The sequence below is a fragment of the Gopherus flavomarginatus genome, chromosome 2 (assembly GCF_025201925.1).
Source record: "Gopherus flavomarginatus isolate rGopFla2 chromosome 2, rGopFla2.mat.asm, whole genome shotgun sequence".
Taxonomy (NCBI): Eukaryota; Metazoa; Chordata; order Testudines; family Testudinidae; genus Gopherus; species Gopherus flavomarginatus.
Genome location: NC_066618.1, coordinates 261,523,855 through 261,550,228, shown reverse-complemented (window position 1 = coordinate 261,550,228; position 26,374 = coordinate 261,523,855). Strand labels below are relative to the sequence as shown.

Below are 26,374 nucleotides of genomic sequence, written 5' to 3'. Positions count from 1 at the left end.
CACAGAAAGTCTGTGTGGAGCAGGGACCTGAACCTGTCTCTTCCAAATCCAGGCTAGTGCCCTAACCATTAGATCATCCTTCCTCTCATTACCTCCAAGGGCAGCATGCAGCACTGTTCCATCAGACTATACTAACTGCACTAACCACATTTAATGTCAAATACTGATAGCAGTTACTAGCATTATATGCTCGAAGTATTACCGGCATCTATTGTCTTTAGCAACAGCGTTTCTAAGACTTAGATACAAGTGGTACTTTAAGCTCTAGGTCATACTGGATTCTATTCACATAACTCAGGTCACAGGGCCCCCAGTAGAGGAAAGTTTACCTGAAGGTAGTTGCAGTGGCACAAGATACCAATCACTTGCTGGGGAAGAGGGGCTTAGAGGTGGTCACTGATGCCCCAAAGGAAAACAAAGGGGATGTCAAGAGTGACTTGTGGATGTGCTAATTCAGCACATCGCTCATGGAGTCTTTGCTAGTGGGTTCCTCCATATCTCACATTATTGTTGAAAGATATCTTTCTCCAGCAAAACACTGCCTACTCTCCCTGGATGTTAGCACCCTCTGAGGCACAGTGGGTGAATTTAGCCCAAAAGCTGCTGCTAATGTCTAGTGCAGGAGCTCCTCACTTAATGTTGTAGTTATGTTCCTGAAAAATGTGACTTTAAGCAAAACGATGTTAAGCGAATCCAATTTCCCCATAAGATTTCATGTAAATGAGAGGGGTGAGGTTCCAGGGAAATATTTTTTTTCACCAGACAAGACTATGTGTGTATATACACACACACACACACACACACACACACACACACACACACACACACACACACACACACACACACACACACACACACACACACAGTATCAGTTTTAAACAAACAATTTAATACTGGTACACAGCGATGATGATTGTGAAGCTGGGTTGAGGTGGTGAAGTCAGAGGCTGGGATATTTCCCAGGGAATGCCTTACTGCTAAATGATGAACTAGCGTTTGGTTGAGCCCTCAAGGATTAACTGGTTGTTAATGTACAGGGCAGCAGGCATGGAGGGAGGGGACAGAGCATAGCAGACAGAGACATGAGAGCGAGAGATGCACATTTCTCCTTTAAATAGCTAACCCCAGTCTTAAGTACACTGCTTTGTTAATTAGATCAGCTTGCTGAGATGCAGCTGCTGTCTGGAAGCTCCCTCAATCCTGGTGTGTCCTTCCGCTCTATGGAAATGGGGTAAGCGGGGTGCAGGAGCAGGAGGAGAGGGACACCCTGACATTAGCCTCTCACTTCCCCCCTCCCCTTGTACAGCAAGCAGGAGTCTCTGGGAGCAACTCCGAGGCAGAGGGCAGGAGTAGTACATGGCAGTGGGCGAGGGACAGCTCAATGCCGGCAATTGTTAGCCTGCTGGGCAGCTGCACCACAGGGAACTTAGGGGTGTGGGGAGCTGATGGGGGGCTGCCAGTCCACCCTGATTACAAGCCCCCACCAGCTAGCTCCAATGGGCTGCACTTCCTGTAAGCAGTGAACAAAGCAGGTGGCTGCCAAATGACGCCATTAGAAGCAAGCATTGCACAACTTTAAATGAGCATGTTCCCTAATTAATCAGCAACCTAACAATGAAACAATGTTAACTGGGATGACTTTAAGTGACGAATTACTGTACTAGAAATGCCTGGGTGGGAGGGTTTTGAAATGGAGAAAAGAGGCAAAAGGAGGAGAGGAAGAAGTGTAGACTGGCAAAGGAGAGGATAGGAATAATAGTTAAAGGGGAGGATCTAATCTGCAGACCCAAAGAAAGAAAACAAACAAAAACTGAGGCACTGTGCAGGAGTCAGTGGCAGAGGACTGACTGGCCACTAAAAGAGTTGCAAACAAAAAACATGCCTAAGACTGGGTTAGGGGAAAATGCTCTCTTGAATCAAAATAACAATCAAAGGATTTGACAAAAGATCAACACCCTGAACTGGGTATAGACAAAGGTCAATTCCTGGGGGACAACTCCCTGCCCTCTCTAGTCTGTTCCTAAGTCTTTCTGTTCCTTCAGGGAGGCCTGGAAAGTCTCTCTTGTTCACAGGGTTTTCAAATAATTTGTGAACTCAATTCAGAGAGGAAACCCCCTTCTCTATATACTGCTGGTCCTCAAGCTTTCCCTGGTCTCAGGGCTCTGTGCTCATTTGAATGACCATAGCCAGAAAGATCTTCCAGCTCAAACTTATTTCAAAGCAGTGCTGGGTTTGGGAATGAATCATAAATGAGTTGCCCCTGTGCATGGGGTTATCTTCTGAGTGTTTTGCAAGCTACTGTACACTTGTAGAAGAGTTTTGCATATATTACTTAATGTGGCTGTTCTGCTGAGAGGACTTTAGTAATTTCACATATCCTTTCCAACTGTTTTTCTAAGGCAGAACAGCAATCTTGGATAATTGTTACAGTCAAAACCTAAGGTATGACATGACTGCTGCGTTTTGGCATTATCAACTGAAATGTAAATACCAGCTATATGTATACACCATTCCTTCTTCCAGTCCTTGTAGCAGAGATACAAGGAAGCTGCTGTGATCACAGATATCTGCTTGACAAGAAGATATCTTGGAAATCAGACTGAGTTTTCTTAATGAACTGGGATCAATCTGCTAGTAACAGAGAGGTTAAGCACCACACGGCCTTAAGGGGAAAAAAATGAATTGGTTTCCTCATCTTTAAAAAGTGATGTTTAATAAATTCTAAAGGGTTCAGAAAAACATTTAGGCCCCAAAGGGGATGTTTACATTTTTCTAAAATATACTCCCATAGTACGTATTTGGGGAGCTATTTTATCAACTGACCCTTGGCCTATGAAATTCAGTGAAACACTAAAGAGTTAAAACAATTTGGAATGATTTAAATGTTCAAATACAGTAAAAAAAATTGCATCGTTATTCAAGTGAAGCATGCATTTTCTGTTTCAGCATATACTCCATTATTAAATAATTACTCCTTAATGTTCCCTATACATTACTTTTATAATTAAACCCTTATTTACTTCAGCTTTGCATTCAGTTGTGCATTAGATTGTTACAGCTTGTATGTGAACAGGCATTTCATATTATAAAAGATTAGACAGTGAAACACAAAGTCAATAAGGGAAATTGTTTTTTAAAAAAGAGCTAATTCCCTCCGGTTTTCAGCATGTGACCTAGAAGTATAAAGCAAAATGTGTATTGGTGTTTTTTAGGCCTAATCTACTTTTAAAACTTTCATCATTACTAAATCAATCCACATCTAGGAAACAAAGACACTGACAAAGGCTTCTGTTAAACTTGAACTCTTGACCTAAAGGTGCAAGGCCAAATTGTTTCATGCTTCATCTGTCTGTCCCATCCACATGGAATATAAAATTACTTATGCCATATATTAATCCAGTAAAAAATATGTGGAGAATTATTTTTCCTGCTTATTAAATACATGTTTCTTGTTGGCAGCATTTACTCTGTATTCGATGTGAACACCGTACATCAAACAATACTTACAACTGGGAAATTCATTTTCCCCCCTTGTGGAGGTAAAACCACATACATAACAGCTTGGTAGCAATTTATTTAATAAGCAGTTTTGAACCCACTTCTGTGTCAAATGTCCCCTAATTTCAAAGTAGTGCAAGTTTTTAATCTAGAATACTCAGGGCTAGATAACCACCACATCAGAACATGGTGGCAAGTACCCTTGACATGAGAGGAAACGAGAAAATTACAGCAACAATTACAGAAGTATATCCTCCTGTGGATCATGTTAACATTGCCAAAGCCATGTATAAATCAGAACCAACTATTCATAGAATGTACCTGTCAGCAATATACTATACAACATATGGCTCTACTTAATCAAATATACAAGTCCATTTTTTCAACTTGGAATGTTCCTTCAAGGCACTGTGTAGTCAGTCAGCCATTTACACTCTGATGTGGTTTAAAACATTTAAATATTTACGCACGATATTTTACTTAGATGTATAACTGTGTGTGAGACCTTTTTATCCTAAGAGGAAACTAATCTTTCTGAAGGCCATGTTTCAGTAGTTGCCACACATATCTCAGATGAGGCTCTGGTTCTAAAATAGAAATATTCTGGGCTTAACTGCGCTAACAAGGAATCTCATCTTTTTTCTATGTTTGTTTTTTATTAAATGCATTGTTCAAAATATGACAATATATAGAAATTGGAGCTACAAAGATCTTTGTTCACAGTGATATTTGAACCAGCTGTAAAGATTTAAATCACACTAGATCTTGTTTTATGAATGCCCTTTTGCAACAAGCAAACCATGGAGTGCCCTTAAAAAAGTTTTTTTTTTAATATAAAACAGATGTTTTATCTTTTTTTTTACTTTGCTATTGTAGTACCATTACAGGTAATTAATTCACAAGAAACATATTGGTCTGTACAGGAGCAGTGCCAGGGTTTTTGACGCCCTAGGCGGACGGCCATTTTGCCACCCCTCGCGGCCCCGGTGGACCTACCGCAGTCATGCTGGCGGACGGTCCGCTGCTGGAAAGGCTCCGGTGGACCTGCTGCAGGCATGACTGCGGTAGGTCCACCGGACCTGCGTGCCGCCCCCCCCGGCCAAATAGTGCCCCCCAAAAAATTCTGGCGCTCTAGGCCATTGCGTAGGTCGCCTAAACGGTAGCGCCGGCCCTGGGTCTGTAGGTAGATAAAGAAAATTATTTGCGTTCAGGGCTGTATTGAGGTGAGAGCATTATAGATCTTTGAAAGTTCACTGCAGAAGCAATGTTCTTTGCACCAGAATTGGTCTTGCCGATTTATGCTGCATATCCAGAATGCAATATGACACTAGTACTGAACTTCAAGAAGAATAAAAGCAGTAGCTGTTGGAAACAAAATGTCATATTACTAAGAATGAACTAGTCTTGCATATCATACATCATTCACATATTAACTGACTATTTTGTATTTCAAAGACCCACTGGGTTAGAATCTGATCACAGTTATACCAGTATAAATCACTGTCACTCCACTGAAGTTCAGGCAGTTAGTCTGGATTTACTCAAGTGTAACAGAGCAGAATGTTGTCCATTATCTACTAATTTTCACAGCTGTGTCTGAATTAATGCTAAATACTAGAAAGACTTCTACTGTAAAAGTCTTTTACATCTTTGACTATTGTTAATAAATTTAGTTACCACCAACTTTGATTTTAGGTGAATCCAAATAGCCAGAATGTAACTTCTTTCATGCTATCATATTTGCATACCTGTTGCCAAGCTTGAAATGCTGTATTCAGAGAATGAACTGCATGCTGCCCAAAGTTTACGAATATAGGGTCCACCATCATAGTGCAGTCCAGTAACCTTTCTGTTGCACTGCTTGAAATGGCAGTCTGCCCCCAGATTTTGAAAGGCTTCACGAAATTCTGCATAGTAACATTTCGGCACTCCAAAAGTTTACAGCCAGTCCATGTAGAAAACTGGATCTCCTTGAAGATTGATTCATCATTCCACTGCCGGAGATATGTGTGGGGCTCTTTGAAGGAAACTATCATGTATTCTAGTTCAGATGGAACATTTTTATCAGAGGTAAATGGTTGAAGGGACCTTGCTGGTGCTGTTAAATTAAAGAATAGATAGAATTAAAATTGGATATCAATAAGGCAGTCAAGATTCAAGAACGTCTTTGCTTTCCCAATTTTTTTTTTATTTGGAGACGCTTTTCATCTGTTCTAAATGTGTAAAATACATAGGATAGCTTAAATGTCTGAAACTTAAAATTATTGGTGATAGTGTACAGTATTTAATAAACAAAGACACAACTATAATTAACATAACCTTACACACTGCAAACACAATGTACGTAAAAATAAAATCTATCCAGATATATCCATAAATTTAAGTGACCAAAGTACCTTGTATACGTTACTTTTGGTCCTAGCTTTATCTCTCACTTTTTGTCTGTTAAATCCAATGTTAGGCACCATTCCTGCATTTTGTGGAGTGCAGGAAGATTCCTGTACCAGCACACTACACAATGCAGAATTGGGGCCTTACATTGTAAACTTATTTGGAGTAGCGACCATATTGTTGTCAGTTCTGTTTGTGTAGGGGGAATATGTATATAACATGCCATACATATTTATAAGCCTGTATAAATAATGAATACCAGTAACACTGTCATACTTGTTGAACTGCCATTCTGCAGACTAACAGCTTTTATAATGAAATTTCTATACTTGCTCTGATTAGCAGAGTATTCAAAAACCACAAGTGTGCTCCCCTTTCACAAGTAACATCATCACTCAAAAACTTAAACCAAAACATAATCCTGAAACTTCGAAATTGAGAAATATGCAAGGTTTTCATGTGCTTCATTAAAGTCTTGATCCTGGTCCAGATTCAGCAAAGCACCTAACACTTGTCTAATATTAAGCATGTGAGTAGACATGTTGAATTTGTTATGATTCATGTCACCAGGACTATTCACATGCTCAAAATTAGCATATGCTTAAATATTTTGTTGCACTGGAACCAAAATGCTCAGCCATTTGCACATTCAAGCCCTATTATCTTTAAAAAATGTTCAAAAATGTAACTGATTCAGTAAGTTTTGTACTCTATTTGTACAGCACCTAGCACAAAAGACCCCAATACTGACTGGGACTTTTAGGTGCAGTAAAGATAACAGCATCAGCATAAACTCAATTGCTGCTGAAAAATGAAACAGCTGTGTTTGATTTTAATCTGATTGTTGCTTTTTCCATTATGTGCAATTCCACAGCTCCAGCAACTGGAATTGGAGTATAATAGCACCAAAAGTTTAAGTACTGTACAGGGCTAGCTGGTGTACAATTAATTTACTAGATTTTACTAGCATTAATGTTAGTAAAATTTGATAATGGATATATTTTAATTTTGCAGAAAAACCCAGAACTACAAATGAAAAAAGCAGTTCCTTTAAAAGGTATCTTAGGTATTTGTTCATGTTCCAAGGAAAGCATTGTTGGCATTTGAAATCAAACAATCTAAAGATCTCTTGGAAGGTATTTGCCTTTAATGCACTGATAGAGAGCCCAGAACAAAAACAGATTAATCTTTCTAAAAACGATCATAATTGGAATAACAATTATATTTGCAGTTCCTTTATCAAGGCATCCATACTGAAGAGGTTGCAAAATTGTCAAATATTTCAACAATAATGTAAATATGTTGGAAAGTTTAAAAGTTGAATTGGTTCTATAAATTGGCTCGAGAGTGAACTGGCACCTGCTATCACTAGCTAAGAAAACTGAACTGCTTCTACATACAATCACTCAAACCCAAGGGACAAAGTGAAGCTGATCAGTCAGTCACACTGCTTTTGGAATGTACTCTATCAATCGACAGAGAACAGAAGTTGTGAGTTTGCACTGAAGTGATTACCAATGGCCTTTCCTAGTAGTGATTTTTCATAGTTTGCTGCCTGAATAAGAAACTGGGACTATAGAAGGCAAAATGATAGTAAATCATAATTAAATGTTTTTATTATTATGAGTTAAGAGGTACGAACCTGTGCCCAGCTGATCAAGATGATGGCAGAGATGGAGTTCCAAATGAGCAAAATGGACTGAAACGCCAAGTGAAGGCACAAACCAAGGGGTAAAACAGGAGTCAACTCTGGTACAGGCTGCTAATGCTGTAGGAGTCACAAGCTGATCACATGCACTTTGTGAGCCAGATTCACTTTCAGAGCTGTGGAAAATATATAATGAAGCAGTAGCTCAGCAAGTCCAGGTCTTTATCACTTTATAACAGGATTTGAGCATTTGCTATGCTGTTTTTCTGACATAGCCAAAACAACCATTTTATTTTATGTTTAACTGTTAATACTGGCACAAAGGAGGGACAAGGAAGAGCTCTGTGTAAGCTCAAAAGCTTGTCTCTCCTCACCAACAGAAGTAGGTTCAACAAAAGATATTACCTCACTCCCCTCGCCTCTCTAGTATCCTGGGACTGACATGGCTAAAACAACACTGCATACAATACTGGCATACAATTTGTTTTTAAACTGAAGTTGGTAGACAATATTTCAATCAAAGAACTTTGTTATTACAGTAGAGTGTATTCAATTTACTTACTGAAATATGTGAAGAAAAAATGAAGAAATTAAACTTTTACAAATTAATGAAAAATGGTAGTTATGTTTTAATGCTTGTTAAAATGTAGTGGTCAACTATGTTGACACTGCACAGGCCATAAGAAAGATTTGAAAACTCACTTTACCGAGACAAAAAAGGATTTTTTAAAAGAAAGTACTCCATAATTTATATACTGTAGCTATCTTTTCCACATTTGAATCCCTCCCTGCAAGCCTCTTATTGTCCTCTGCCACTGTATAGTCAGAATTTTAGAAAAATGTCTTAGACAAACCTCTGTTATAAGCTCAGCATGCAGTCGTATAAAATTTATTATGAAACAGTAACTGAATAATTTAAAAATGCCACCACAGTTGAATTTTCTCTTGCTAATGACAACTCCTGACACTATGAATATTTCCAAGACTTATCCTGAAGTTCTCTTGAGAACAGCTAAAACTGCCTCGCAAGCCTATAAGTTGCTAAGACATCACAGCAGTACAAATAAACTTTCTAATTTAAGCCAAATCAATCATTAATGCTCCTCACTCCCACTACCTTAGCTATTTTGCAATTTTAGAGTTCTGAGGTTAAAAATCCCAGGTTTTGTTTGAGACCAATAAACTCCAAGTTTTTGTCCACAGTTAAATACTGGTTTTGTGTTCAATTGTAACCAAATATTACATATATTATGCGAGCCTAAATTCAGTAAATAACAAAGACGTATAAAATTTGGAGCAGATCTGGATTAAAAATTCCAAAAATGTAACCAATATGCTTTGTACATTGAGGGAAAATTTTCAGCCCTTCAATTTATCTTCAATTTCCACATGTGAATCTGCAAAATTATGAATAAATATATGTGCGCCCATAATTTTCATGCACAAACACTTTAATTTCCTAATGTTTATGTCACACACCTAATTTGATCATCATGTGTTATAATAAATAACTAGCATGATATTTATCTTCAAAGAGCTTAGAGTACATTTTGGGCTTGTGGACATGATGAGTTTTTGCGATTCATGAAAATGTTAGACTAACAAGTGCTATATATGTTTAACAATAAACAATTCAAGATGTGTTCATTATCAAAGGAAAAAGAAAAGATGTAATGTACAGAGATAGTGAAGGAGGAGAGAGAGATCTGCCACTGGATTTATAGAGAGACAAGGTGGCTGAGGTAATATCTTTTATTGGACTAACTTCTGTTGGTGAGAGAGACAAGCTTTCGAGCTACACAGAGATCTGCCTCAGGTCTGGAAGCCCAGCTCTGTGTAACTTGAATGCTAGTCTCTTTCACCTACAGAAGTTGGTCCAATAAAAGATATTACCTCAGCCACTTTGTCTTTCTAATATCCTGGGCCTAACACAGCTACAACATCACTGCATACTAGATTTATAGTTGATTTCTAATGCTTCCTTTTCCCTCTTTCACTTGTCCCCTATTACTTTGAAAATGGCCAAAGTCATAGGCCATCCATCATTGTCACTTCCATTGCCTATGTTTATAACTCTCTCTGCAGTACAGCTGATCTCTGCCAATTGGTATCTCTGGAAATAAATAATTCTTCGAGATGGCTTGGGTTAATGGTTAGGGAATTGGACTGGGAGATCTATGTTCTAATCTTGGTTCTACACTCTGCCTCTATTTCCACATATGTAAGACAGAAACAATTATGCTTTACTCTCCTCTGTAAAATATTTGCAGATATACAGATGAAAAACATTATGCAATAACTAATTATAAGAACTAGATAATACTTAGTATTGCCAGGAGTGCAGGGGACTGGACTAGTTGACCTTTCAATATCCCTTCCAGTCCTACGATTCTGTGATTATTATAGTAGTCTCAAGGAGGGATGGGCAAAGCTTAAAAAAATAACCAATTCCGATAACCCGCTGAAATGTAAATGGTTATCTGGATCATTGAGTGCTTTTCAGTTTGCAAAACCGGTTAGTAATCTCAGAAGAACTGGCAATACTGTAAGAGCAGCCTTTCCCATGATATTTCAGTGCTTCCTGTTCTGTCCAGAGACAGAGACACAAAAAAATGAAAAAGAGAAGTAGGGGAAAGAAAGGTTAATCTAACTTTTTAGAACCTTAACAAAGATTTAATTTTCATTTTTTTCTTTGAGTCAGCTTTGAATTTATCCAAATTGATTCATTTATCCCTGTTCATAATAACCTCCCAGAAATGAACTCTCCAAAGTAATTATTCATTGTCATAAAAAACAGAGCAAAGTAGTATGAAGCCGTTAAGAGCATCTCAAATTTTCTTTAAACTCAAACATTTTTCTATTCAGAAACCATTGTACCAGTGACTCTCAGTTCTTCTTTCCTCATTTAATATTACAAGGATATTTTCATAAAAACCAAACTCCTTGTTTCTTCAGACTTAATATAATTGGCTTCTTACGTATTTTTATTTACAGAGTCCTAGTGTGCTAGGGCCTTTATTTCCCACCTCTAATCATAATAATGATTGTGGGGCAGCATGACATGGTTGATGCAGAAGGACATGTGTCAGAAGCTTCACTTCTAGAAAGTAATTTAAGGCATTTATCCATACTTTACTGTGATCGCCTTGCTCTACAAACAATATACCAGGTGAGTATAATAGCTGGGCACTCAAAACATCAGGCACTCAAAAAGATCTTTAAAGACTCTAAACTACTTTCATTTATTCACGTGGAGAAACTTTAGTTTGAAAAAGGACCACCATATCACTGGTTCCTGAACCAACTGCTGAGATCAACTCCAAGAGAAACTTGAAATAGCAAGCCCCCCACTTACAAAATGCTTGATGCAATTATGTCCAGTAATCTAGAGTTAAATAGCAAGCTTGAGTAGAACTATGTTTTTTCTGCAACAAAATGAGCATAAAACTGTTGCACATTAGTGAAGCTGAGTATCTTTCCCGGTAGGAAGGAAGGGGAGAAACAGGAGAACAGAGGTAACATAGAACATAAGAACGAGCATACTGTGTCAGACCAAAGGTCCATCTAGCCCAGTATCCTGTCTTCCCACAAAGGCCAATGCCAAGTGCTTCAGAGGGAATGAACAGAACAGGTAATCATCAAGTGATCTGTTCCATCGCCCATTCCCAGTTTCTGGCAAACAGAGGCTAGAGACACCATCCCTGCCCATCCTGGCTAATAGCCATTGATGGACCTATTCTCCATGAATTTATTTAGGATTTTTTTTTTTTAACACTGTTAGTGTCTTGGCCTTCACAACACAGAGGTTAAATTTAAGCCCCTGAAGAGGACCTCCTGCTATTGTGAGAAAATCAGTGTCCCCTGAAAATCATTTGAGGCAAAAGAAAATTAGGATTCTTTGTTTATTTCTCTCATATCTGAAGAGTTTCTGGGGTTCTTCATTTTCATAGCTGTTTGGTCACGGCTGGGGAAATGATACTATTATGAGTGAGAGAGTCCATTGTTCTTATTCCCAGAAACCACTTCCAGGGTCACTACTTCCCATATTGGTATTTAAAATAATAAGTACAATAAAGGAGTCAGCATTAAACAAATATCAATATTTGCTAACAGTTACTTCAGTGGCATCTGGGATACCACAATATCACCCCATTCAGAAAAGAACTGCAGTATTTCAGATACTATTTTGTAAAGCTATCAGTAAATATCTATTTTTAAAAGGAGACCACAGTTCTGAGAAGTAATTTAGAGCTTTTCCTATTCAAATTACTTGATATACTGTGATTGCAATCTGATTCTTTGTCTGAGCAGACTTCAGATTGACCTTCAACACTGCTTTAGTCTTAAAGTGTAAGCAATGAGAATTCGAGCCCCGAATTTTCTATCTTTCATTCTACTGCCCATTATATGTCACATGCAGTCTGGTAATAAAACAGAATTATTTGATAGTCCAGAAACACTCCTTCTGTTGAGTCCTGTTGAAGTAAAAGTAGGTGTTTTAACTTTGCAGAAGTACATTAAATAAGCCCCTGATTGTGATAACAAACAATTGTGATTCACAAACATATGAGAGTGGGCAAGATTCTCTGGCTTGCTCCAGAGGCACAAAGGTAGCAAAGTGTCTGCAACTTCCCCACTAGTAATAAAAAACAGAGTTAGCTTATACAGCTCCAAGTATGGCATTGTATATTGAGGTGTGATTGTACTGGAAAACAGAGCAATAGAAACAGAGAAAATATAAGTACAAACAAAATTGAATCTAATATCGTAGAATGATTTCCAAAGATTCACATGAAGTGTCAGAGTTTATAAAATGGGCATCTTCTGCAATACAGATAAGATATACTCAAAAATTATAATTTCACATCTTACAAACCCAGAAATGCTCTGGCTAAATGTGTGATGACTGGGAACAATGACTAATCCTGACCTGCACTATTCCTACTAGTCCAACAGTGGAATTCTTTAAAGCAAAACTGCCATTTGTGACAAATTGTGACAAGGAAAAATATCCACCTGGAGAAGAAAGAAACCACTTAACTCGTGGTTAGAACACAGGTCTCTAGAGGTCTAAGTCCACTATATCAAACTACTTTGAATCTAACCCAAAACAATTAACTAGAAACACAATTGTGTTTTCCCATACGAATTTTTTAAAAAGTAGATGTCAAAGGCATATTGCAATTTGTTTGCACTTGGTTTTATGATATCTTAGATATGAAGATGTTTCTGCTAAGGCATTTTTCATTTTTAAGGGAATACTGACAAATTACAAATCATAATTATAGAAATGCTGTTATTCAGTACATAAAATATATACAACAGCCTTTAAAGCATTTACTATGATAACCAGTATGAATAGAAATTGATGGAGCCTCCCTGCCCCTCAAGTCTTTTTCTACTTAGGCCTCGTACAATACACTGAAGTCTCTGTAATGAGAGCTTTCCATCCCTGCCCCATGAAACCTTTACCTACAAAGGCAATTTATTCTCATGTAAGAACATAATTCTGCTCCTATACCCTCTTTCAGGACTGCTCATGAGCTGCAATTACCAATTATCCCGTATTACGTGGTGGTGTTTCTGTTGTGGACTATCCACTAAAGCAGAGGTAGGTAAACTATGGCCCACAGGCCACATCCAGATCGCAGGACCCTCCTGCCTGGCCCCCAAGCTCCTGGCCCGGGAGGCTAGCCCTGGCCCCGCCACCACTGTTCCCCCTTCCCTGCAGCCTCAGCTCGCAGGGGGCAGTCAGGGGACAGGGAGAAGGGGTGGTTGGATGGGGCAGGGGTCCCAAGGAGCCATCAGGAATGAGAAGAGGGGTTGGATGGGGCGGCAGGGGTCTGGGGGCGGTCAGAGGACAGGGAGCAGGGGTGTGTGGATGGGGCAGGGATCCCGGGGGGGCCGTCAGGAAACAGGGGAGGTTGGATGAGGCAACCCCCTTCCCTAACCAGCCCTCCATACAATTTACGAAACCCAAGGCGGCCCTCAGGCCAAAAAGTTTGCCCACTCCTGTATTACTTTAAAGACCACTACAATTATTTCATACAGGACTTCAAACTGGATTTGAACAAGGAATGGCCTTATGAGTGAAATAATAGTTCTTTATAAATTAAGCCACTCAGCCCCTAGATTATCCATTTCTGTATTAATAATCACTCCCTAATCAATTTTGCAAATAGTGAGTATGCCATGGATTTTGGACATCATCATCTTTGGATAGCATAATAGCCATCACGGCCGACGTTACCACAGCCTGTCATCTAATACTCAGCATGTAAGCTGAATTCATTTCTTCCCACAAAATCTGCAGTTTTCTTGTCACCAAACATGATGAGACATACAAATTTCACCCTTTATTTCGATTTTAGGAATCAATAGTAAAGTACTTAAAACACAAGGGATTAGCCCTTTAGTACTAGTTATTACCATATCAGAGGGGTCACAACAAAAACCCGTAGGTTTTTTTGGGTGTTTTTTGGTTTGTTTGTTTTTAAAGAAAGTTATTGGTAGTGTGGGAGTCTGATCCAAAATATAAAAATAAAATACAGAAAATATACTCCAGCCAAGTTAAGGACTTTATAGGAGTAATTCCTTTTTGTAGGACAATTCTATATTAGATGTTTTAAAAATTAATCAACTAATTAATCACGTGTTATTACATCACTTAAAAATATCAAATGCTATGTAAATACGAAGTAATAATACTAAACATATCTGCACAAAAATATGATTGATACTTATATCTATTTTTCTTTTTTAATTATGGAGTTGAGAGTGGAGTGATACAGGTATCTAGGTGTAGGTTCTCTCATTTTCACCCCATCAGTCCTGATTGGGATGGCCAATGAAGCAGTTCAAGATACTATTTGGTCTAAATGGAGATCTTAAAGAGTATCCACCATCAGGCATTCATTTTGTCTCTCTTTACTCTCCATATTACTTCGTCCCTGCTTCCTCATAAGAGCTAGAAATGAATCTAAGTAACACTATAATTTGCACTGGTTTACACTTCTTTCTGGCCCCTTTAGAGACTCAAACATGCTCCTGAATCTAGATCTCCTGGTGTGAGCTAATATCTAAAAAAGGCTTTTTTTGCTTTTCCTACGCTCACAAAATTGTGGAAAGCAGCTGGATGAGTAGACTGAAAATAATCATGGTAGATTAAAAGTTTCATGTCACTGTACCACTAATTTTTCTACAGATATATTTATTTAATACAGCGGTTCTTGACATTTTCCATATTATGACCCCATGTTATAACAGAAAAACTTGCCCCAATCTAGCTACAAAGAAAGGGAAAGTGGTCATGACTCCACGTTGGACCTATGACCACCCACCAGGTGCTGCAACCAGAGGTTGAAAACCACAGATTAATATATTTTGCATGTGTGAATTTGTATTCTGCTATGAAATGTTTCTTATGCTCATCACCATTTTCTGGGTTAAACTGGTTTACTCTATTAGATTTTAAAGTTATTTGCATTTCCTTTAAACACTAGTGTTGTTCCTAGTGGTCGTTGCTTACAAAACTTTTTAATAGAACTCTGTGAAATATTAGATACAATGATAAATCCCATTTGAGTAGAAAACAATAGCTGTGACAGCAATGTCAAATGCTTTGATGAAAAAAATCTACTGAATTTCACTAGCTTTATTTCCAATTCCCACAGAGTTCACATTTCTATGGTGCTAAGTTGACCACAAAGGTAATTTTGCAAAGGTCCCACATTCAGAGGAATTAACCTTGTCTAAAACACTTAACTTCTCAATGATGAAAATGCATTCCTTCACAATTAACATCAAGAAATCATTTCCAACCTGATATTATTAATGGAAACCAGATGTTTAATTTTTTATTGATTTTGTTCCTGACTCCCCCTGAATTCTATGGGTTCTCCCTCTCTCTCACACACACGGCAGTAACAACCAACACATGGTTGTAGTAGGCAATCTCCCAATCCATCCAGTATAATTTACTAAAAGGACAAGAAGGAGAGCAGTTTGACATCACTTGCATTGTTATTTCTGAATATCAGATACAATAGTGCACCCCAATAGTTTTTTCAAACTCTGTTAGGTAATCAAAAAACTCATCAACAAAATCCAAACTTTGACTCTCAGTGCACTTCTTTCACAGTTAACCATTTACGAAGCTTCCAGATGTGAAGAAATGAAAACATTTATCTTCTGAAGTGTTTCTGAAATCTCCTGATGGTAAATTTCCATTTGCTAGCATAGTAAGAACACAATGTGATTGATACATAATGACCATAAAGCATCACAAAGATTATAATTAACATTATTGAGATATGCACTCACAACTGAATTGTGCCTTTCAGGTTCTGGCTCACACAGGGCCGGATTAAGGCAGAGGCTTTAGGGGCTGCAGCCCATGGCCCAGGCTCAAGGGGGAATCCGCAAAAATAAATCACAGGCAGCAATCAACTCTGGGCCGCTAAAAGTCTCATGGCGGAGCGGGGCGCTCAGGCAAGCTGCCTGCATGTTGTGGCCCCACGCTGCTCCTGGAAGCGCTAGCTGCTAGCACATCTCTGCGGCACCTGGCAGGGAGGTGGCTCCACACACTGCCCCTGCCCCCAGCACTGTCCTTGTAGCTCCCATTGGTGTATTCCCGGCCAATGGGAGCTACAGGGGTGGTGCTTGCAGGTGTGGGCAGTACATGGAGTCACGCTGTCCCCCCTCTTCCCAGGGGCTGCAGAGATGTGCTAACAGCCAGCTGCTTCCTGGAGCAGATTGGTGTCATGGCATGCTGCAGCCAAGAGCTGCCTGCGGTAAGCGCCTCCCAGCCAGAACCTGCACTTCGCACTCCCTCCTCTACCTCAAACCCCTGCCCCAGATCAGAATCCCCCTCTTGCACCCGCACTCCCTCCTGCACCCAATCCCCTGCCCCAACCACCTCCTTGTATATAGGGGCCCCACAAAATCTAAAAGCCCCAGGCCCACAGGAGAGTTAATCCGTCCCTGGGCTCACACCGAGGGCAGTGCAAAGATGCACAACTCTGGTGGTAGCTACCAGGTGTACAGGGGAAGCATGTCTCCTACTACACCACTCAATGAGTTGTGACACATCATCCCTTCCTTAACGAGTCAGTTTTGCTGCCTGGTGCAGGTGGGTGGGGATTGGCCATGGTCTGATGATCTCTTTCCCCTTTTTAATAATCTTTGTGTTCAGAGTCTCCACAGATTGCAAGGTTGACAGTTAACTTATGAATCTGCAGGGAGAGAAGAAGGTTTCTTTCCACACTCCATGGACCTGTGTGAGGGTCAATCACAATCTGAAGATCAGTTAGGAGCAATTACTACTAGCATAAGTGAAAGGACATCAGTTTCACTAAGTTTCTTGAACCAGTTCTCTCCAGGGAATAGTATACCTTTCCCTTGTTTAAAGATTACCTTTGGTCATCAGCTCCATTCTGATTGCTGTTCAGGACAATCCTCCAGAAGTCTGAGGCTACAAGCTCCTTCTGATCATTCACAAGGCTGATACTGGGCAGCTGCAGCTCACAAACTTTGCTTTCTGATAGACTGAATTCCCGGAATGCAATGAATGATTTCTGGAGCTCATCCCAGTACTCCAAGCTACAAGGAACCTGCGACATTAAAGAAATCTCAGTTACTCTGTACTTCTATACAAGTACACAAAACAGGTATCTACAGTACACTTTATAATGATAAAATTAAACTAAAATAATTGCCAAATGACCAAGAGAATTTTAAAATCTTATTATGTACCCTATTCTACCTCCATATAGTTAAGCTACATTATTCTTAGACCTTTCTATGAAGATGTTACTTAAAACATCCTCCTATGTATTGGGAAAAGAAATAGTTATTTACACTGCATGACAAAGACAATACAAAAAATCCCATATTCACATTAGGTAGTCAAAAGATCCATTGGATGTGACTATAATATAGAGTACTCTACTCCTCCATCAGTCTATTTGTATACATCTGTTGTCTCTTGTCTTATGCTTATATTGTAAGCTCCATGGGTCAGGGCCAACTTTTTGTTCTGTGTTTGTATAGTGACTAGCACACTGGGGTCCTTGTTCATAATTAGAGTGCTACAGCAATACAAATGATTAATAATAATCCCCACAAAACTCTGCTTAATTGTATTTGAATTAATGTCTTTAAAACATTTAATATAGTGTTAAAATATGCACATTAAATTAGTGAAGCTATAAAGGGGAAAGTAGTGTGAGCCTCTGCTACAAATTACTAGAAAATTGTATATTTTTAAAAAAAATCCTGATCCAACTCTGAAAGTACTTTAAAAAAAAGAACAGCTTCTCTTATGGAATGTACTAACTGTCCAGATATCTGTGTGGTTACAAAGAAAGTCATATCGTGGACTTGATTCAGCAAGTTACTTAAACATATACCTAATTTTAAGTATATGATTAGACCAATCATTGTGAATGGAACTACTCAGATGCTTAATGTTAGGCATGTGGTTAAATACCTTGTTGAATTGGGGAGAATGTCATCAAAGAAAATTCTCAAGCATGTAGAAAACAAATGTGTAATCTAGAAAGCAAGAGATTCTGAAAACAGAAGAAACTATCTCACATCTACTTTTAATTGATAACAAGAAAGTAACTGAGAATATGAGAGGGGTTAAACTTAAAATAAATCTAAACCTAGTAATACATGGAATGCACAGTGAAGGCACCCAAACAACCTTAATTCCACTCTGTAATGATCCTTTGCAATAACCACACAATTACGATTAGTGTATAATTGTGTTTTTAATCCTAGATTAAATTAAAATGCTTTTAAAAGATACATTCAATTTTTTCCTTTTCTTATGGTATCATTACAGGGCCAAGTATACTTGGGCACCATAACGTGAGTACTTCTTTTAAGTTTACCCTTCACTCTGAATTCTGTGAGCTTTTAATTTTTGTTTCTGGCATAATTACATCATCTCTGAAATGTTTTTACCCCTAAATTACTGAGATATACTCAACCTTACTCCCAGTTCAATGTAGTTTTTATTTTAAAATGTCCTTGATTTTTTAAAAATAATAAAAATGTTCATATACGAACACTAAACAGGAAACCCAAAGAGAATGTTACCACGTGATATTGCTAATAATTAAAAGATATGTAGCTTACATTACTTAATTTTAACTTTTAGGGTCAGGTTCACCGGTGTGCTTTGACTGCATTGTTCCATTCTAGAGCAGTGCAAAGCAGCCTAGTTGCCAATTTCCCCCAGTGCCTGACTTTCACAACACTTTGCACACACATACAAGTTTCCCCATTTCTCTTGCCCCCTATACTCTTGTGATTTTATTGTGAGATTTGAATATCTGGTGCTCCTAGAATTATGTGATCACATGAGTTTCTTAGTTTTCATTTAAAATAAAAAGTCCGTAGCCCTCATGGTTGCAGAGAAAATCTTGACAACATGACCTAAATGTACCATAAAGGCTCAAATGCCAAATAAAAAGAACCCCAAATATATTATTTAAAAAAACAACACCTCAGGATATTTAAGCCAATATGATTTTTGAACTCTTGGGGTCGACAATACTGCATTCCTTTGTGCTGGTACACACAGACACCAGTATCCCCCTTGCTCCTGTCCCCCACATTCTTCCACATGCCACACCCACTAAGTTATTTCCTCTTGCCCTTGCTGTTGAGTAGCTCTGCTGCAACTAAGTTTTTTAAAGTGATTGTTTAGTATTAATGGTCTTTTTTGTAGGTTAATTCTTCATAACTGAAAGTTTCTTCTTTAATAGGGGCTGAAAAACAGTGTTCTTCTATAGGAAATTTCATGAAGAATTGCTCTCTTTCAAAATGGCTACCATCTCCTCAATGGCAATGACCATCTTCTCTAAAGGCAGCCAGGTTTCATTTCTATTGGGAACAACAGTAGATGGTAGCCATTTTGAAAAAGGCCTCCTTCGTTAGGAGGAGCCTGCAAATTTCACTCCGATTGAGTTGAAAGCACAAGTTAACAGCACAAAGAAATTTACAAATGATACTACAATCTGGACACATTGTACAATGGGACCCGGAGAAGTCAGAAATACAGATAGATAGAAAACAATGACACAAGACTGATTTTGCAGAAATGCAAGCTAATATACAGCATACTGGAAGGAATTTTTTTGGAAACATAGGTATTCAATAAATGGAAGAAAGCTGGAAAACAGTAACTGCAAGACATAAAAATTAGATGAGCGTGTAACAGAATACGCAGTGAAAAAGGGCAATGCAATTTTAGACTGCATTAGTAGAGACTTAATATCAAAGGGTAGAAATCAAAGTCCTTTTTAGTCCCCACTGTGATCTGAAAGAGTGTACTTATTTTTCGGTCCCCATTAACAGAAACATATAGAAACTGGAAAGAATTCAGGGGAAGCCACAAAAATGACCAAAGGAATAGGGTGTGTGACTAATGAGGAAAAACACATTGTATACTGATAAAAATGAGAAAAAAAACGTTTTAAAATTTGAAAAGCGACTCATTTGTATGCACAGTATTTTTCCCTAGCTGTATTTTAATATGTACCGTACATAAGAAATGTAGTTTAGACAGATATATTAGGATTCAAGATATCATTTATAGGTTATAAACTAGAAGGTCAAATATGCAGTTTATGTGATCTCCCTAAACTAACTACAGCTCATATGCTTTGGGACTGTCCCAAACTCTAAGCATATTGGGCTGAAGAATGCAAAAGACTTACTTGATTTAGAATCCTCTGTGCCTAAACATCTAGATTTATTCATCCTAGGGGGCTTATTGCTAATGCCTGATCTGGATAAATTTAAGGGATGATGGGTGCTCTGGGCAGCATTAGCTGCCAAAAACAATAGTTGTGAAAGACTGAAAATAGGCTATATTCTCAAAACTGAGTCACTGGCAGTGGGAATGAGTGAATTAGATGCACTAAAAAATGCCCCATGTGTAAAATTAAATATGGTTCTATTATCTTGAAATGTGTGAGTAACACTCTAGATACGATTCAAATAATTGTTACCTCTTAGAATGTGACCACTGTGATTTCCTCTAGAAAACTAGGGTAAACACCACAGCTACAAGGCTAGCCACTAGACTCCACTATTAAACAACACACACATACAAGAACCCACCATTCTTTATCTAGCACCTCTGCTGACAAAAGTTTCCTTTTTTTTTCCTAGTTATCAAAAAGGTCTATGGCTGTGATCATGCTCATCATCAAAACAGAAAAAGAACACCGAGTTTAGCTTGTATCTCCCAATCTCACTTGTTACCTGGAGTGCAAAGGTATTATTTAAGCACCCATAGAATCAGACTGAACTCAGAATCCTTAAACTCAACTTTGCAATATGGCTGCTATATATTTTAGTACATGAATACCTTACATAGAAGAGGCAGCAGCCTCTCTCCATGTAGGAATACTGCAGTGCAGAGAAATACATGCACTGAAAGCTTTCTTCTCTCTTTGAGAAAGAGTTAAAGAAGGGAACAGCTGGGTTACAGACTAATGTGTTCATGTATTGCCCTCAGAGATGCAATTATGGCCTTTTATTTATGTACTGTTTCATTTTTTTTGTTTGAATGAAGGCTTCTAAAGATTAAATGTTCACTTCTTGAAGTACTATCCCTCACATGGTGGTACTTCCCCTTGGAGATGAAGTCACTCTTGTTCCAGAAACAACTACTGTACAACAAAATGCACACAGAAGACAGGAAGCATGTGTGTGTTTTATTATCTCCTAACAGGGCCACCTAAGTGAAAGAGAAGTGGAATACAAAACAATCTTGTACTTTGTGTTAGACGCCAACCCATGCTGCGATTTTAACCCAAGCTTCCTGCATGAATAACTGATTGCTCCATAATACGGCTATCCTGGTATTAGGATATTTTTCTGTTCTACAGCCAAATGCCTTGAAAATACAACTCTCCGTTTAGGTGAACTGAAAAAGTAGCAGAAGTAAAATAAAAACTCTTGTCCACATTACTATAGGAAGAAAATTCTTGGCAATGTTACCCAGCAATCTGTATTTTTAACTTTATGGTTAACAGTGATTTGCATCAAAATTGCAAAAGTAATGTTAGTTGAAAAGTGTATTACAGGGAAGGTGAATTCAAAAGAAAACTAAGTATAAACAGATATAAAAAATTAAATGTGCCTATGTACATTGCTAATAAATAATTTAAACTGACCTCTAGAATAACTCTACAATTTCAGAACATTTCAATACACACCTGCCCGACTAGCTTCCTATGCAACTGAGTGTTGTGAACTCATCGTACAGAGCAAGTTGCCTTCTAGGAGTTGGATAACATTTCTTACCTCCTTCTCAAGGCACTAAGATTATATCTCATCACTGTGGAAAATAACTTCTTCTGGCATATCTATGTTCTGGAAATTCACTCCATTAGACTTTTGATGTGGATCCAAATAAAAAATGGAGGTGATTCAAAGTCAGATACAGCATAACAATGTTTCAGTTTTTATATAATCCAATAAATTATAGCTGCACAAAGGAAATTATGTTATGCCTTTTTCAAATTTCGTCTTCATCTTTGTTATTCACACTATTTTTGCTATTCACACTATTTTGCTATATCCTTAGACTTTGGGCACTGAAAATTCTTCCTCAACAGCACCTGCTCAGTGCTTAACAGTGATAAGCAGATACTGCAATTGGAAAAACTTTAAGAAACTATACATTACCTTTTCTTCACAGAGAGCTTTTGGATCCTGATTTGAATTGGGTTTAATAATGCCTGTCTAAAAGTCACAGTTATTTAGTTCAATTGTAAATATGCCTCTGTGTGTGTGTTTTAATTTCAGGTTTTTCATCTGTAAAATGAGGATAATAATATTTACTCAGCTTTCCAAAGGACTTGGAAATCTTTAGGTAAAAGGGGAATATACTTTTTTTTAAAAATAAAGAATAGCATCTCAAACCTTCTATCTATGTTAAATCAAATATATTTATGGTAGTCTGCCACTGCTATTAGTTATGTGGTATTTATTCTACTTACACTTAAATCAGTACTACAGAATATAAAATAAACCCCTATCAATTATAATGCAGAGATGTCAAAGAAAAATATCTTTTCTGAAAAAAAAATCTGTTTTAAAAAAAATACCTAAATGCCTTTTAGCTGAGTTTGAAAAAAAGCTTCTATACATCTTCAACTAATAGAAGCCATAAAAAAGCCTTTGTAATATTGGAACCAGTTGAGAAACCACAAGTATTCAAATGCAGGAAATCATGATTTTATAACATTTTAATGTGATCTACTCTTGGGAAACAAAGTTAACCAAGCCCTATTTCTGTACAGGAAATATTCCACTGTACAGTTGTAATACATTGTGGTGAGGGGCACAGCTGCAAATTTTTCACCTGTAATGCCCCACTGGTATTGTGGCTTACTGCATTGCATCAAGATTGCCTTCCTGTCCGGAAAGCCCTCTAAGTACAAACAAGACTCTAAGCCCAGGTTTTATTTTCCCTTGGTATCAGAATATGGTAATTTAAGAGCCCTGAGAAATACTTTTTAACCTTTTAGAAGAAATATGTAGCATTCTCTTATTAAGGCCTATGTTTTGTGTTTTTTAAAAAAACATGTGACCAACTTATCTTATCAATTTATCAAGCTACCAAGTTCAGAGCAAATGCAGGTGTGCATGATAGAAAGCAATCTGTCACAGACTGAGTTTTTTCTCATTAAAGAGAAATTAATCTAAACATACAAAATAGCTTTTGTTAAAACAGAGACAGCAGAGCAGTACTAAGCTGTATGTGAAAGAACTTCAGAAGGATCTTTAAAAAAAGAAAGAAAGATATATACATCTCTTAAGTAGAGAAACAGTTTCATATGTCATTCATCTTTACATTGAGTACACGTGGAGTCACTTACACTTCCTACTGAAAAAGTAGTAAGAAACGGTACAATGCTGTAGAATTTATTTGGATTCTTTTTGTCTAGTTTCTCTATTGAACCTTGCAAATCCTCAGAAACAAGTTATCAAAAAAAGCTCTTGGTATATAACCTCATCTACCCATTACAGTGTTTTTCAAATAGTTCTATTTTTTCTGATAGAGTAAAAATAGTCCACATTTATATAGTGATTTTCATCTTGAAGGATCCAAAGCACTTCACAAATAATATGTATATAGCACCACTGAAATGCAGTCACCTCTGGGATTGCAGCCAGCAGCTTACTAGTGCATAGTATATATTGCACAATAGTGGACTGATGAGATATTTGGCCAAGGATACATGAACAAACCCTTATTCTAACAAAAAGTGGCACAGGGTCTTCAGCATCCAGTTGTAGTAGAGAGAACATCAGTTTCTAAAGTTTCATAAATCAGAGATATGAAGTCTGAAAAGGACAGAACTCAACCAGAGTATAAATCTGTCATTAAAATACTCCAATGGTTTTGTCAGTCTTCTGGCATCAGGCAGAGTCTTCACTGGCTCAAGGGATAAAAGTGTGAGGCACTGGTAAATTATGCACAATGACCATTAACATTCCCAAGAAGTTACGCCTAACTCCATGCACAGTTTATTGAAAATGTACCCCTAAAGGATACAGTCTCCCTTCTTGATATACAGAAAGTTTTGCATATAACATGCAGAACACACAACAAAAAATTTTAATAACTCACAAATACATTAACAGGATAGTAAAGTCCCTCAAAGCAAGATAATTCACAAATGTTTAAATCTACAATACCTAAAAAAAAATTGGCTGTTTCTTCATCTGCCTCAGACTCATTGTGCAACTGTAGTCAATAACTTTTTCTGCCTCTGTTTCCCCTCCATGAAGCAGATTGAAGATAATACTCAATATCTATCTCAGTCTTAAAATGAGTTTTAAATAATTAAGTCCTAAAGTTCAGAAATAGGTTTGCAAAATTGTACATGTCATTATGCCTGTGCACACCAATGACCAGTTAGATCATTTGAAGTCTAATTAGTTACTAGCACATGCAAGTCTCCAATCCTTGGCAATACTACAATTATACACACAAATTATGCGCGTTCATTTTTGCACATGTACATTTCTGAAAATGTGGGTCTAGGAAAGAAATTTCAGACACTAGGATTAGGGGAATTTTTGGAAGGGTGTAGTATTATAAGTCAAATATAATTTTTAGAATAAAAGACTAATCTTTCATTTTATGCTTGTTTAATCTGTCCAAATATCAGATAAATGAATAAAAAGGAAATAATATATACTAGTAACTTAATTTAAAAGGATTACTTAAAACAACAAATGACAGCTATAAAAGGCAAGATCCCTGACAATACAACAAATTCGGCTTGCTCTCTGCACTAACTAAAATAATTGGACAACATATTTTAACACACTTTAGAAAAGTCTGACCAATTAAGGCACAAGCGTTAAGTATAATTACAGACTTTAAAATATTCAAAATTTCAGTCCATGCTGTTGATAAGTGTGGATGAACTTTACAGCATCTTAACTAATAATACCACAAACCTAAATCACTAACCTGCCAAACACAAATTATTGGATTTCCAAAATACTTGCTTCTGAAATGTGAGAAGTGAACCAAACATGAGTAAAATTTGTGGTTTCCCCAAAACCTCTTTTCCCAGCTCTTTCAAATGCCCAGCTCAACACTGTAGCCCCAATGGGGAATACAAAGCAAAAAGGAAACAGAGTCAGCCAAAAATGAGGTATTCTTCATTAAAGGGAAAAATGAATGCCTTTGACATTGATCATAATTCTCTTCTTGTTGACTGTCATGTCAAATCTTTCCTGGAGTTATGACTTATAGTAGGTCTAATGCCAATCATTCTAAAGCTCATTCTTCCTTGAGCCACTGTTTAAGCAGCCACTAGGTGTTAGCAAATGTGTCTGTTTCTACGTTAGCATAGTGTTGAAAACATCAAGCCCAAGGTTTTGTAGTTTACAAATGTTTTCTTTAAATCCTGTAGGCGATTAATGTGATGTAACAGATAATTCTCTTAAATCCTCAACTTTCCCAGATGTTGCAGACATTTATATTGTCTTAAAGGAGCTTTCTTCACCTCAGAGAATTTACAAAGGAAAGCTTCCAGAGCTGGGTTACTTACCTGGTCTTTTCCCTAATTAAATCCAAGCTAAGCCCGTGCAATCTCAAAACTATTTACTCCTCTGCTTTTTTCTGCTGTCTGTGAGATCAAGCTGAATTAACTACCACTCTCTAGACCAAGAGAGTGGGCTTTTTCACCCTGTTTACAAAGAGACTGTGTTAAGGTAAAAGGGCAAAAAAAGATGCCCCAGCACACAATAATATTGTCATCAACTCTTAAAACTGACTGCACTTGCATGCAATCAAAATACCAGCTGGTACTCAAGGGAAACACACATACTCAAAATTGTTTGTGCATTACAGCTTGATAGATGTTTTATTTTAACTTCATATGCAGCAATGAATAAGAGCCATAGATTATGCTCCTTTTGTCTTAGTTCCCCTATACCTTTTAACAGCCTAAAATATTCTCTCAACAGAGTTCATGATTTACCTGGACTATCTCTCTGGATAGCAATTCAAGAGAAAATTGTATTAAGGTCTTTGCTGTGAAAGAGGCCTGCGTAGATCTTAGGGATCAGAATTTAGAGTACCACTTGATATAATCATAAACAGCAAAAATATAAAACAGTTTATATTTGATTATACAATCTGTTATTCAGTGGCCACTTGTGTTAACAGTTCAGTGACAATGAGTAGGCTTTTAGGAAGTACAGGGTAGTGCCAGTGATATTCTTTGCTGGAGAGATAGGATACAGAAAGGAATAGCAGAGAACAAACACCTTTGAAGAGACTCC

The 26,374-nt window shown here is 37.6% G+C and overlaps 1 protein-coding gene across 4 annotated transcripts in view; it reads right to left on the bottom strand.

The window, feature by feature from the left end:
• The window catches only part of VPS13B (vacuolar protein sorting 13 homolog B), a 913,516-nt gene that overhangs the window by 82,203 nt on the left and 804,939 nt on the right, over positions 1 to 26,374 (bottom strand). For all 4 annotated transcript variants that reach the window (XM_050940452.1, XM_050940449.1, XM_050940451.1 and 1 more), the window contains exons 40-42: positions 16,952 to 17,148; positions 7,532 to 7,713; positions 5,247 to 5,596 (exon numbers count right to left, since the gene is read on the bottom strand). In XM_050940452.1, the coding sequence (XP_050796409.1) occupies positions 5,247 to 5,596; positions 7,532 to 7,713; positions 16,952 to 17,148 (729 nt within the window). The remainder of the gene's footprint in view (positions 1 to 5,246; positions 5,597 to 7,531; positions 7,714 to 16,951; positions 17,149 to 26,374) is intronic.